Source organism: Arachis hypogaea, chromosome 3 (assembly GCF_003086295.3).
Source record: "Arachis hypogaea cultivar Tifrunner chromosome 3, arahy.Tifrunner.gnm2.J5K5, whole genome shotgun sequence".
Taxonomy (NCBI): Eukaryota; Viridiplantae; Streptophyta; class Magnoliopsida; order Fabales; family Fabaceae; genus Arachis; species Arachis hypogaea.
In genome coordinates this window covers 1,765,033-1,778,309 of record NC_092038.1, presented here as the reverse complement: position 1 = coordinate 1,778,309, position 13,277 = coordinate 1,765,033, and the positions used below count along the sequence as shown (strand labels likewise).

General features: G+C 33.9%; 2 protein-coding genes across 4 annotated transcripts; one reads left to right on the top strand and one right to left on the bottom strand.

The window, feature by feature from the left end:
• The first annotated feature begins 386 nt into the window (after positions 1 to 386).
• Positions 387 to 3,632, top strand: LOC112786217 (CASP-like protein 5A2). Of its 3 annotated transcripts, none has more exons than XM_025829622.3 (4): positions 387 to 699; positions 1,028 to 1,385; positions 2,184 to 2,316; positions 3,044 to 3,632. In XM_025829622.3, the coding sequence occupies exons 2-4, from the start codon at positions 1,111 to 1,113 to the stop codon at positions 3,233 to 3,235; spliced, it is 600 nt and encodes a 199-aa protein (XP_025685407.1). In that variant the 5' UTR covers positions 387 to 699; positions 1,028 to 1,110; the 3' UTR covers positions 3,236 to 3,632. The 3 variants fall into 3 exon arrangements, with proteins under 3 accessions (XP_025685407.1, XP_025685411.1, XP_025685417.1); XM_025829626.3 differs by having other exon boundaries at positions 486 to 699; positions 985 to 1,385; XM_025829632.3 differs by having other exon boundaries at positions 492 to 699; positions 965 to 1,385.
• An 873-nt stretch (positions 3,633 to 4,505) lies between these two features.
• LOC112786211 (homeobox-leucine zipper protein REVOLUTA) lies at positions 4,506 to 11,098 on the bottom strand. The gene is made up of 18 exons (XM_025829617.3): positions 9,913 to 11,098; positions 9,570 to 9,729; positions 9,239 to 9,324; positions 9,050 to 9,140; positions 8,762 to 8,857; positions 8,525 to 8,638; positions 8,364 to 8,447; positions 8,092 to 8,247; positions 7,936 to 8,010; positions 7,488 to 7,594; positions 7,174 to 7,357; positions 6,764 to 6,952; positions 6,569 to 6,649; positions 6,216 to 6,350; positions 5,792 to 6,123; positions 5,573 to 5,678; positions 5,325 to 5,474; positions 4,506 to 4,943 (listed from the first exon to the last, which is right to left on the bottom strand). The coding sequence occupies exons 1-18, from the start codon at positions 10,143 to 10,145 to the stop codon at positions 4,794 to 4,796; spliced, it is 2,529 nt and encodes an 842-aa protein (XP_025685402.1). The 5' UTR covers positions 10,146 to 11,098; the 3' UTR covers positions 4,506 to 4,793.
• Positions 11,099 to 13,277: the final 2,179 nt, after the last annotated feature.

Genomic DNA, 13,277 nt, shown 5'->3' with positions numbered 1-13,277 from the left:
GTAGAGAAAGAAGAAAAGAAGGAAAAAAAAAAAGAAGAAAAAAAAATATAACTTGATCAATCCAAATGGATTATATTTGTATTTCCTTTATTGAATGGTTATATATTGACCATATTATAAAAATAAATTGTCATGTGATGAATCCTCTTTTGTACTTTTATGAGTTTAAAAATAATAAATGGTTAATCAAACATTTATAATATTGTAATTAACGATTTGACACATATTGTTTTCCATTTATCTTTTTCATCAATGATACATGAATTAAGAATTAGTAATATTAATTTAGATATTATTATCCTTTTTTTACATTTAAATTAATTTTACATTTATAATTCAAAATATAAGTATTTTTTCAAGTTAATTTGTTGGTAAAATGGCGATAGAGAGATCAATTTCACCATTTCTGAAAAAATATTAAATAAATAAAATAATAAAAATTAAGAAAGGAAAACCTGATTAAGCTTGTAATTATTTATTAATTTGGAGCAGCTGGTACGCCAAATCAGAGGAACAATGACAAGTCTTCAGTGTTGACGCGTGCACCAAACACACCCTCCCAAAGAAGTAAAATTTATTCAACAACTGCTCTTTCATCAGCTTACCAAACCAGAATAATCCACTCTTTCAATCTCAGTTCCATGTTTCTCCATTCATAGCAACAAACCAAGCACCACTTCACTGCAATTCTGATTCTGGGTATGTCTTTTTCTCTAATTTCCCCTCTTTTTTGTTTTTTTGTTTTTTTAAATTAATGAAGGAATCAATGAACCCTGATCTGATTCATGTGGTGTTCTTGGCTGATTTTGAGGTTAAAGTTGTAGTCTTTCATGGAAATGAATTAAAGGGCATTCAATGAATCAATCAAACAAGGTTAAAAAATGGAAAATTTCTAATAAAATAACCTTTTTTGTTGCTTTTTCTTTTGATTTATTTGTTCATGTGAATCTCTGATTGTGATTAGATCATATCATTCATGTGAAGGTAAATGGGGAATTGATGATGTTTCTATGAATGTGATCATCAGATTTGGTGAGGAAAAGGAGGTGAATTTGGATGGTATTGATGATAGAGGCATGATTATGAATTGAAGTGTTTTTTGGAGAAGAAATGAGTGTGAGCCATGCTTCGGTTCACCCAATTGATGAAGTTCCAACTACTGAAGGAGGTGGCGGTGGCGGTGGTGGTGATCAAAACAACAACAACAACAATAACAACAACAATAACAACATTAACCCTCCTCCAAGGGTGAGGATGAAGGATATTCAAGGCATGCCAGGCACATCCGGTGGCCTGTGTCTGCGTGTCTCTCAGTTTATTTTCGCTGCGGCTGCGCTTGCCATCATGGCGTCTACTAGTGATTTCCCTTCTGTAACTGCCTTCTGGTAATCAATCAAATTTGGACTACTATTATGAATGTGAAAGTTTTTCTTCCCCTTTATTCTTTTTAGTTAATGTTGTTTGTGATTGTGAATCTGTGACGGTTAAAAAGCCTATGTTGGAGTGAAAGGTTTGGTCAAATTATAAAGTTTTGGATCTTAGAGCATGTACAATTCAATGACTTGTGTGATTGTGTCTATTGGTCAAAGCAGCATCTGCTACATGTGAATGATAAATAATGCCATTGGTGGAGCTAGATTGCATTATTTGATTCTTTGAGGGAGAATTTTGCAGCTTAAGCCTAGTCAATTAGTGAGTCATTCTTCTTGCTCTTCATTTGTATATATAGCTATATCAACAAGTGTGATAATGGTGGAGGATGCATGGTTCATATGAAATCCTGCTTGCAAATAAACACAAGCTTCCAATGAATTATGCTTGTGAAGAGATCATGAGAACAAGTTATCATACAATTGCAGTTTAGGGTTCCCCTATGCATGATGGATTCTGTTCATGTTGAAAATTTATTCCACTACAGACAAATTAGATTCAGAGTTTTGCATTTCATAGAATGTAATCCGTTTGACTCTACTAAGATTTATTAAGTATTAACCTTTAGCATGCCGTGGGTTTGAAAACCGGTTATTTTGCTAAGATGGCTTGGTTAATTTGTTACAGATTGTACTTCTGTTGTGTATTAAGTTAGTGCACTCAACAAATAACAGAATTGTTGTCCATTCTCTTTTCTTGTTCATGAAATGCTATCCAATTTAGTAATATCTCTTTTCTTCTCTTTGCATCAGTTACCTTGTTGCGGCTGCGGGCTTGCAGTGCTTGTGGAGCCTTTCATTGGCTATTATCAACCTATACGCCCTTTTAGTAAGGAGGTCTTTGCAGAACAACCGAGTTGTCAGTTTATTTACCATTGGTGATGGGGTAAGATCTCTATAGTAAATCGCTAGCCTCAATAATAATAATGTAAAAATTCTGTAATGCAAAATAATTGTCACACCTTCCAAGCAATTTTTGGGTGCGATTGGTTTGCATTTTTATTTTCTGTTTTTAGTTTTAGTATTTTCTGTTTTAAAAATTTTATGAAGGAATAAGAGAAAATAATGAAAATAATAAAATCTCGTTTTCTGTTTTCATCTCCTATTTTCTCCCCTTTTTTTCTTTCACAAAATCCTAGAAACAGAAAACAGTGAAAATGAGAAAGCAAACAAATCCCATTCACTTGAACTTTCTATTGATGTACACCACACTTCTTATCAATATGTTCAAAGAGAAATATTTTGTGTACTCATTTTATCGCATACAATTAGTCAACAACACAAACTCCTCCATCTTTAGATGAGATATTGGGCTTATCTCAACGATAGAGAGGGGTGTGTCGGCTTGGTGCAAAAGGTAGAAGTACAAATATCACATGTCGTGTTCAAATAACGCTGGTCAACTTACATTTATTTTAACTGCCATCACTGAGGAATTGTAACTGAAAAGCTCAGTCAACTACTATTGTCTTTACTAAACATGATGTTAGACACATGGAGCATTTAGTTTTGGCTTATGCAATGTTTTTTTACCCCCTGCTGAAAAATGAAAATGCTGCAGTGCTGTTAATTTCACAGGACTTGTTTGTTGTTGTGTCTTTACATGCATGCAGGTCACATCGACACTTACATTTGCTGCGGCTTGCGCATCAGCGGGAATAACCGTGCTCATAGATAATGACCTTGGAAGCTGTGGACAAAACCACTGTGTTCAGTTCGAAACTGCTACCGGCATGGCCTTCATTTCTTGGTTCACAACAGTTCCTTCTTTCCTGCTCAACTTCTGGTCCTTGGCATCCCGGTAAAATTACATAAGGCCGCGTTTGGTAACTGAGTAAGAAATAAATACAGCGATAGAGAGATGCACGATATTGTTTCGAGTTAGAGACAGATATACAAAGCTGTGTCTCTATATCTGTATTTCGTATTCTCCGAGCTACCAAACACGGTCTTAACAATGATACATACAGAAAAATACAGAAACTTTTGCAACTCGTAAAAATGAGTGTTGCCATCATGTGTTACCTTACCCCAAATGTTTTTAAGATTGGTATTTTGTCAGTATGCAATGGTTGCATGTAAATCTCATTGACCAAACCAGAGGTTCAATGTTAACTTGTTCATAGGGTGGTTTCTTTTGTATTGAAATTTGTATCAATGCTTGGTTGGTTGGTTTAAATGATTAAAAATTTATCCTCTAAAGATGGTTTCAAGTTCAAATCTTGCAAAATAATGGGGCAAAGAAAATAATATCAAGAAATTTCTTGAGATAATTTTATGTTTGATGGGGTTATATGGAATCTAACACTAACATGATTAGTGCTGTGAATAACGACTGATTAAGCACTCTTAATAACATTAATCATACTAGCAGTATTAGTGGCGTTTCTTGTAACCAACTCTCTTCTTATTTTAGCAATTAGCATAGTGCTTGTGCTTTAGGAGAACTATAGAATTAAAATTATTCTCAATAACTATTTAATTTATGAAAAACAAGTTCTGATAGTTTATGTTTATGTTTGAACTAAAAGGGATTATCAAATAATGTATCTAGCTTATCATATATTTGAGAAAAATACTTTTTATATGGTAAACTTATTACAAAGATAATCCAAATTTTTCTAACTCTCTCTAAACCTCCAAACAAAAAGTTACCTATAAATATAAGTTGCTTTCAAAATAATATTTGTCAATACTATTCTATTTCTAAATCTTATATTCTGTAACCTTTTTTACCTTGAAAAAGTTTAGAGAAAAACCCAAAATAGTCCCTGACAATTGTCTCAAAAGACAACGAAGCCTTTTACAAAAATAAATACCAACCTGGACCTTGAAATTTACTTTTATGGGACTGATTAGTCCCTGTGCCAAGAAAATCAATATTTTTTTTTTAGCACAGGAACTAATCAGCTCCAAAAAAAATATCAGGAGTCGAATTTGGTGTTTTTTTTTTTTGGGCCTCGCCCTTTCGAGATAATTGTCAGGCCAGGGCCAGATGGGGTATTCACTCAAAAGTTTATTCCCCCACCCAAAAAAGTAATCTATTTGAACAAAAAAAAAGAAAGGGTTAAGTGGTTGGTCACAAAATCACATGATACTAACATTAGTAGTCATCAGCCATGAATTATAATACTAAGTTGTCAGAAAAACATGAAATTCCTTAAACTATCAGAAAAGCACTAAAGGAAATTTACAACATAATTTGGTCTCTGCACTACAATAAGAAATAAATGAAATCGAATTAAATGCAAACTTGATCCTGTGAGTTACAGTATATGAACAAAAATTTGGAACTTCCATATTTTGCCCCCTTTCAATTCTTTTTTAATGTTCAAAGTGGGAAACACCAAATTGGATCCATTATCATACAAATGACCAATTTATGAAAGAGAAAGCTAAGCAATGAACAGTGTTGTCTTCTGCAGCAAGCACTTTCCATGCTATGGCTTGTTCATATGAAACATGCCTCCCCATTGTTGACATGCATATTCCAGCTGGAAGATAAGCATAACCCTGATACAAGAACACACAAATTCACCATTTTTTGAATAGGGAAGTGTAGTTTGCAACAAGAAAATGCAATAAAAATGTGAAACAACATAGTTTCCATCTTTTGTTTTCTATTTTCCATATATTATATTCTCAAGATTTGCGAAGAAAAAACTAAACGATAAAAATAAAATCTTAGGGTGCATTTAGTTTGCTTTTCATTTCAAGTGTTTTCTGTTTTCAAAATTTCGGAAATTAAAAGAAAAAACAGGCTGTGAAAACAAAAATCGGTTTTTTATTATTTTAACTGTTTTCTCTATTTTCTTAAAATCCTACAAAACATATGGAAAATGAAATCGCAAACCAAATGCATTCATTCTAGACTTGGTTCGATTTGGAAATTACCTGCTGCATTAACTTAGCAAAGTCTGCACACAATGCCTTGCGACCGGATTCGTCAAAAATTTTGTCCAATGTGATGTCTTGTAAAGCCACTAGGGTTGTTTCCAACATGTCAAGGCCAGCTTGATTCGCAAAGATGAACACCGGCAGCGACTGCAATGCACAAAAGAATATCACACAATTGTCGCATGGTATGCATTTTAAGGGACATCAGAAAAACTTACAAAAACCGAAACCAAAACCATACATACCTTCAGTGAGCAGCACAAAATGGCATCCTGATGATGCCACAAACTCTTCAACATCGAGTCGCCAACAAGAGAATCTGATCTCAGCAAGTCAGACCCTAAATAGTAACTGTTATTGGGAAGAGACATATTACTATTAGGCCTTTTTCCCAAAAAGAAATACCAACTATAATGCTTCAATGGGTCTAATCCTAGAATCATTTAACAAAAATATGAACTTACCTATAACTCTGGCAGATCCAGTGAGCTAGTGTAAGGGCTTCTGGAGAACCAGGAGATAGTTTAGACCCAACGTTAGGGTTCATTCCAGGAGATATAGCCATAGCAACCCTTTGGACAGAAGAAATCACACTACGGACATATTGTCGTGCCATGACAGCAACATTATCTTGCAAATTGCTGTCAAAAGGAAACTGGAACGCGATGGTCAACACTGATCGGGTGTTTTGACTTGATGATGCATCTCCTGCGCCCTGAGTAGTCGCCGGGCCAACTTCAAGACCAGATGTCAAGTCAAGGGTCCTGTTAGAAGTTGTTGCATCCTTTTTATCACCCTGAAACATGGTAACATACAGGGGTTCATAGACCGACATCAGCAACAGTGAAAAAAATAGAAGGGGATGATGCAAAAGAATCAATACTCAACTGGTTTTGAATCCAATGGGATGATGCGGAAGCCAGATGGTACCAATGGAGCATCATCAGGGAACATTTCATCGATTGGAGCAAATATAAGCTCAGAACAAGCCCCCACAGCATTCTCATCAATTCCGCTGCATATCTGAAAAAATAAGCCAAAAGAAACATCAGCATGAAGTATATCTTCGTAAGAATTTGATAATTGAAAATCTTAACACTTCAGAGATATTTGATCAGACAATCACATCATTGAAAAAAATAATAGCAACGTCGTACTGAAAAAATTATACTTGCATTTAACCTGACATTGCATAGCTAAAAAGAATTGCATTAAAATAAAACAAGAGTCGAACACATTACCTGTAAGAGATGAATGTCCCTAGAAGCAAAAGCATCTTCTTGGGCAAGAGAGTGGCCTTCAAGCCGAATAACTTCCAGCATCTGGAGTAAAAATGAAACCTTGTTGGCGATTTTGCTTGAAAGTACAAATCATAATCGGCCCGAAAAGGAAAGACATTGTGTGGCAAGTAGCTGGGAATGAAAAAAGCAAATTACCTCTTCATGTTCAATTGTATGGCCAAGTGGCATGATTATTTGACTGCCAGTGAATCTTGTAGGCCTCATTCCTGGATAAGCATAGGAGCCAGCTTTCAGTGATGCAGCAGCATAAGCATCAACATTGAAATCAGCCCACTCTGAGCGGTGCTCCCTGAGAAAGCGAACCAAAACAGCAGGAGGAACGTTCTGAAAACAAAGTAATATAAAAGACTTGTCATAAAACAATTCAATGTATATTAAGGAACTCTTCATCCATTTCAAATCACCCTTTCAATGATCATATTCGATTTCAAACTTTTCAAATGTCAGTTTCACTTTTCCATGTCATGCACAAAAGACTAATAGTAATATCCCAGCAAGGAGAACCTTTTGCAGAGAATTTCAGGCAATTGGATTTTCAGACTCACTTGGAGCAACATAGAAGCTTTTGCACAGAGAATTCCTCCAAGAAATGTAAGGGAACTAGCAGGATTAGAAGTGCCGCTCAAATTCTTGGTTGAATTAACTGCAATAATTACATCCTCAGCACCATCACAGTTTAGTACAGTCCATCCGTCATCATTGAATCCATTCACAGCATCATTGAAGCCTCTGTAGGTGTGAGATTTCAATTTCAGCCAATGAGTACATCGTATAGGAGAGAATGATGCAAAATAAACACAATGGAACTGGAGACTGAAATAAGTTTCAAAGAAACAGTGAATTCATGCTATTTGCCTACCTGCTCAATCTTTGGCTGAATGTTCGAAGAACAGCAGGCTGCCGACCCAATCCATATACCACTTCACCACTTGTTTCCTGGGCTATTTGCCTTATATATCTAAGTGCCTATCACAAGAACCATCAATTAATAACTATCTTCTAAAATACGGAATGACATGAAAGTATGTTCCCTAACAACAGGTTAAAGACATGAATAGATGAACAACAAGAGGAAACGAGGGAAATATACGGAGATATTCAATCTGTATGTCATAAAGACAGAACCTTACAACTTCCAGATTATGTCTTCGCACAGTCTAACATCTATTTTCCCCATATTATTTACTCATACCAGACGAAATCATCAAAAAGATTTGCAGCTCAGATTTGGACATTATTCACAATTATGACACTAGTCAATGATAATTTACACACATTATTTAACAGATTAACTATGATAAACTTACTGCAATTGTCATTTTTTGGGCCACCACTTTTGATGATTCGTAAAGTGGTCGCAACACTTCTGGCACACTCCAGGCCTGGAAGAAAACAACAAACAGGTTAATGTATGAAAGAAGAAATGAAAAACAGATGCCAAATTGTAAAGCAGTCGGTCAAACCTCAAGATTTAGGTGGTCTACGATGTGAATAATTGACCCTCCACCTTCACATGGTCGAATCAAATAGCCGCTAGGAAGCATTTCAGCCCTTACAAACTGAGCAGCAGCAGCTGCATTAGGGCCACTCCCAGAACCAGATAGAGATCTCTCACAAACCTTCAAAAGTGGAATCAGATGGATTAAGTGCAAAATAATGAAAGCATCGTCTCACTTCAAAGCAGAACTTTAAAAGTGAGAGTCACAGTTTTATGGTAAGTCCAACGCAAACTCACCACAAGACTGCCATTTTCCAGGCTTGTAGTGTATCTGAGAGTCCAGAAATCCCGGGCAGGAGCCAGTGTCGTTGGAGCATATGTCTGGAAAAAAAATTCAAATTTTACTCAAGAGAGTAATAAACAAAAAGAATTGTCAAATGTTGTATTTAAATTCTCACCTGTGTGTACACAAGTTCAATGGTCCCTCCATTACCCGCAGGGAACATTGTGAAAACCTCTAGGCTCCGACACTCCCGAAACCAAGATGGACGATCTTTCAGGATCTCCGCAATCTATTAAAAATTTAGGGACTTAGAAATTCAAAACTTGAATAGAATGCAGAGTTTAACTTGCATACAAAGAAATGGAAGAATAATCACAAATCATACTCACTTATTTACAAGACGATACACTACCTTTGTAGGTTCTAAACTAACAAGACCGCAGGCTCGAGCTGCCACTCCACTGCAACTTTGTGAAATGGCAAAGATCCCAACCGAATCCGGACCAGGCTGACAATATTTTTCGACAAAGAAAAAAAAAAGGAAGCGAAATCCGTAAGTTTAGCAGACTAAACTTTTAACCTTCATGATCGTAAGAAAATCTCAATACTGATCTCCCCAAATACTATAATTATTAACTCATTTATTAATTTCACTTCTAGGATCACCAAAAAGAGTTAACAAAACATAAAGAACAGCAACCTTCATCCCAGGCATCTGGACCCAATCGACAGCAGTCCCCGTAGCCTTGGATAGGAACTCTGTCAAAGTCTCCTCTGCAATTGATAGGAGTCTGCAAACATCTCAACAATTAAAGAAAGAATCAGATAAAGCTTCATCGTATATGTACATATAAAATGCAGAAAGTTCAGTGAATAGCTCCAAATTTACCCAGCAGGGTTGTTAGCATCTCTCATGGAATGCTGAGGAGTAGTAACCACCGAATCACAACTAGCATCAGTAGTTGCAGCTGATGTCTGCAGTGTTTAAGGACAAAAATTACTTAAATAACCCTTCAAAAGACCAAAACATAAAAATACTCTATATATATTGATTATATTCTCATCACATGTTGATATAAAAAACAAAACTTAATTCAATCTAAACCATGACACATATATAGTAGTGCATCAAAAAATACATTTTTGAGTGTTATAATTTCTTTTGAAAATTAGGTGACAAATTGCTAATCACACAGGCACGTGTGTTCATATATACTTACAGTTTGCAATTGCTGCCTCATGTAACCATTCTCACACACAAGCTGTGACACTTGTTTCTGCAACCGATCATTTTCTTCCATTAACAACTTGTTCATTGCTGTAAGCTTCCGGTTCACAGTTTGAAGCCGTGAAGCTTCTTTTCTCTGCTTCTCCCTACACCTGCACCATTGTGATTCCATTTCAACAACACCCCACAATTCACATAACCAAAAAGTTGCAATCTTTGAAGCCAAAAATACAACAAAATTAAGATTTTTAGATGACAACACCCCGATCAACCCAAAAAAATAATAATAATAATAATAATAATTTAGATGTTTAAACTAAAAGTTTGAGGCAAACCTTCTATTCTGGAACCAAACCTTGATTTGCTTTGGTTCAATGTTAGAAAGAATGGGGCACTCTCGGATCAGTTGTTGCCTCCTGAGGGAACTTGGTTTTGGGCACTCAGCATAGACCCTTTCAAGAGCTTCAACCTGTTCAGCAGTGTACCTCACATATTTCCCAGAATCAAGGTGCTTATCAATGCTACCACTGCTGCTACTCTCTCTGTGATGAGCCACAGCCATAGCCATGATTCCTCCTTACTATTATCCCAAAGGACACAAGTCCAAATCACAATCAAAGAAGTTGAAAAGGAAAATCCAAAGTTCTAGCCTAAACAAGAACAGGACCCTTGGTGACAGTGAAGTATGGGCTCTGGCATAGAAAAACTTGTTTGGTTAAGCACAAAGAAGAAGAAAAAGAAACTTCAGAAAAGAAAACAAAAACAAAAAAAGGAAAAAAATTAGTTTATTTCTTCAGGGAATGGTTCCAAATTTCCTAAGAGGTAAATCAGACTATGTATACCAGCTGAAAGAGGAAACAAAACCTTGTTCCCTTTTGGTTTTCACACTACTAACTACCAAAAACCATACATAAAGAAAAAAAAAATGATTTTTAGTGAGGTGTGAGAAGCAAGACACCAGTCTTGATAAGCTCTAAGGATTTTTATTGTTTTGTTCAAAGGTGAGTGTGAATGAGGAATCCATAGAAGGAACAAAATGGGAACTTTAGGAAAATTTCAAGATTGAGTTTGAACGTTGAACACACTTTAGAAGAGGATGAAGTGTGAAAGAATAAAAAAGGGGGAAAAGGAAGGAAGAAGAGAGAAAGTGAGTGAGTGAGAGAGTGAGAGAATAAGAAATGGAGCTTGATGGAGAAGGAAGGAATAGAGAGGTGTGAGTTCGGGGAAACCAATGTTGTCGTTTGTGTGTGTCTGTGTATTCTTGTTCTTGTCCCTGTTTGTTTCTCGTCTCAAAGAGAGAGAGAGAGAGAGAGAGAGAGAGAGAGAGAGAGAGAGAGCTTTTTGTTTGTTTGTTTGTTACAGTTAATAAGGAGGAGGAGGGAGTGGAGAAACCCTAGTCATGGTGAGAGAATTTTCCGGGAAAATTGAAGAAGAAGAAGAAGAAAATAGAGAGAGAGAGAGAGAGACACGAAAATCGAGTGTGTTGTGTTTTTTTTATTATAAATATTTTCGGCGCATTTACGTCCTTGTCCCTGTCCATCCTTTGAAATGACGTTTATGGGTCCCACTGTTTTCACGCCCCACTCTCTTGTCCCCCTCTCTACACTCTACACTCTTTTTAGTCTTTACAATCCACCAAACTCTCTACACAAGTCTTTTTTTTTTTTTTTACTTATTGTGAAATAATAAATAATTTTAAAATAAACTGATCATGAAAAGTAATTTTACAATTTATGTTTAATCAATTATATTATATATACATAAAAAATAAGTTATTAATCAATTATTGAAAATAAAAATATATATTTGATTTTTTGTGAAAAGATTTATTATATTATTATAAATAAATTTTATTATTAATTCATTATAGGTTTGTCTATTTTACTTGTGATTTTGAGAATATTAAATTTAAAAATTGGTTATTAAATCAGTTAAATAATTAAAAAATAATTAATGAATTAGTTAACAAACCAATACGATCTTATAATAATTAATTAATTTAAAATAATAAAATATAAAAAATTCTATTTTTTAAAAAATTATTTATTTTAAATGTAACTATATTATTTTATTTTATTATATCTAGTTTAATTTTCATTGAATTTCTAAATTTTTGAATATCTAATTCTACTGAATTAATTTTTAAGACTTTAATTATATTTTAAATATTTTGTAATATGTATAACTATATATAAATATATAATTTGCTTGATGATTTTTTTATGTATAATAGTATTTTTAGTTGTTAATATAGTAAACAAATAATTATATAGGTTTTGGATTTAACACATCGTATGTTTAGTAAACCTTTTTCCAAATTTATGCAATAGTTGACTCATTTTTATATTCCTCAAACTTTTATTTTTTTTTTTAGTTAAGTATTATTTTTATCCTAATATTTGGGATAAATCTTATTTGTGTTCCTAATGTTTAAATCGTTCTATTTATATGTCTAACGTGTGTAAAAGTGATTCAATGTTATCCTGCCGTCAATTACACATTATTAATGCTTTAGTTTGAGTTTTAAAAATCTCTTCTTGAAGTTAAAATACAAATGTCTGGGATAGAATCGATGATCTACTCCGAAAAATAGCTCATCAAATATTGAAACTAATTCCTATAACATTTACATAATTCACTTTTCTAGGGACATGATTGAATCTAAACACAAATAGTGGGTATAATATTAAAATCGAACACATCCAAATGAGACTTGATTGAGAATAAATACATCCAAGTGAGAATAATTAAAAAATATAATCTGATTTGTTAGTATAATTGATAGTGTGATAACATTGAATCACTTTTATAAACTTTAAAAATACAAATAGGACGATTTAAACGTTAGAGATACAAATAAAACATTAAAACTTACTCCAAATGTTGGAGACAAAAACAATATTTTACTCTTCCTTTTTTATGACTCACCTAAATTTCCCTCTTTCATTTAATTGTTTAGTTTTATTTGGTTGGCCTTACTGTCACGGCCTTGAACACACTCCAACGATGGCATATATATTAGTTTCTTAGTTGAGGAAATAAAACAAAAGAATAGAAAGTTCTTCAGAGAATAGAAATGGCAGTGTCGAGATTCTTCTGATAAGGTTGTGACAACTTCAAAATCCAAAATATGAGGGACCATGTCTCCACTTCCAAATTGAAAAAAAAAATAGAAAAAAAATAAAGTATCATTTTTGTTCTATTTGTATCCCTAACGTTTAAATCGTCCTATTTGTATCTCTAACGTTTATAAAAGTGATTCAATATTATCCTACTATCAATTATACTAACAAATCAGATTATATTTTTCAATTATTCTCAGTTGAATGTATTTATTTTCAATTAGGTCTCACTTGAATGTGTTCGATTTTAATATTATACCCAATATTTGTGTTTGGATTCAATTATGTCCCTAAAAAAGTGAATTATGTAAATGTTGTAGGAATTAGTTTCAACTTTTGATGAACTATTTTTCGGAATGGATCATCGATTCTATCCAAGACATTTGTATTCTAACTTTAAGAAGAGATTTTTAAAACTTAAACTAAAGCATTTATGGTGTATAATTGACGGCAGGATAACATTAAATCACTTTTTACAAACGTTAAAAATACAAATAGGACGATTTAAACATTATAGATACAAATAGAATTTACCCGAACGTTTGGGACAAAAACAATACTTTACTCAAAAAAATAAT

Bases quoted from the DNA above. Each gene is read 5' to 3' on its own strand.
- LOC112786217 (XM_025829622.3), top strand. From the start codon at position 1,111: ATGAGTGTGAGCCATGCTTCGGTTCACCCAATTGATGAAGTTCCAACT. The intron at 1,386-2,183 runs GTAATCAATCAA...TCTTTGCATCAG, and splicing joins CCTTCTGTAACTGCCTTCTG to TTACCTTGTTGCGGCTGCGG. The intron at 2,317-3,043 runs GTAAGATCTCTA...ACATGCATGCAG, and splicing joins TATTTACCATTGGTGATGGG to GTCACATCGACACTTACATT.
- LOC112786211 (XM_025829617.3), bottom strand. From the start codon at position 10,145: ATGGCTATGGCTGTGGCTCATCACAGAGAGAGTAGCAGCAGTGGTAGC. The intron at 7,595-7,935 runs GTAAGTTTATCA...TTCTTGTGATAG, and splicing joins CCCAAAAAATGACAATTGCA to GCACTTAGATATATAAGGCA. The intron at 5,679-5,791 runs GTAAGTTCATAT...TCCCAATAACAG, and splicing joins TGGATCTGCCAGAGTTATAG to TTACTATTTAGGGTCTGACT.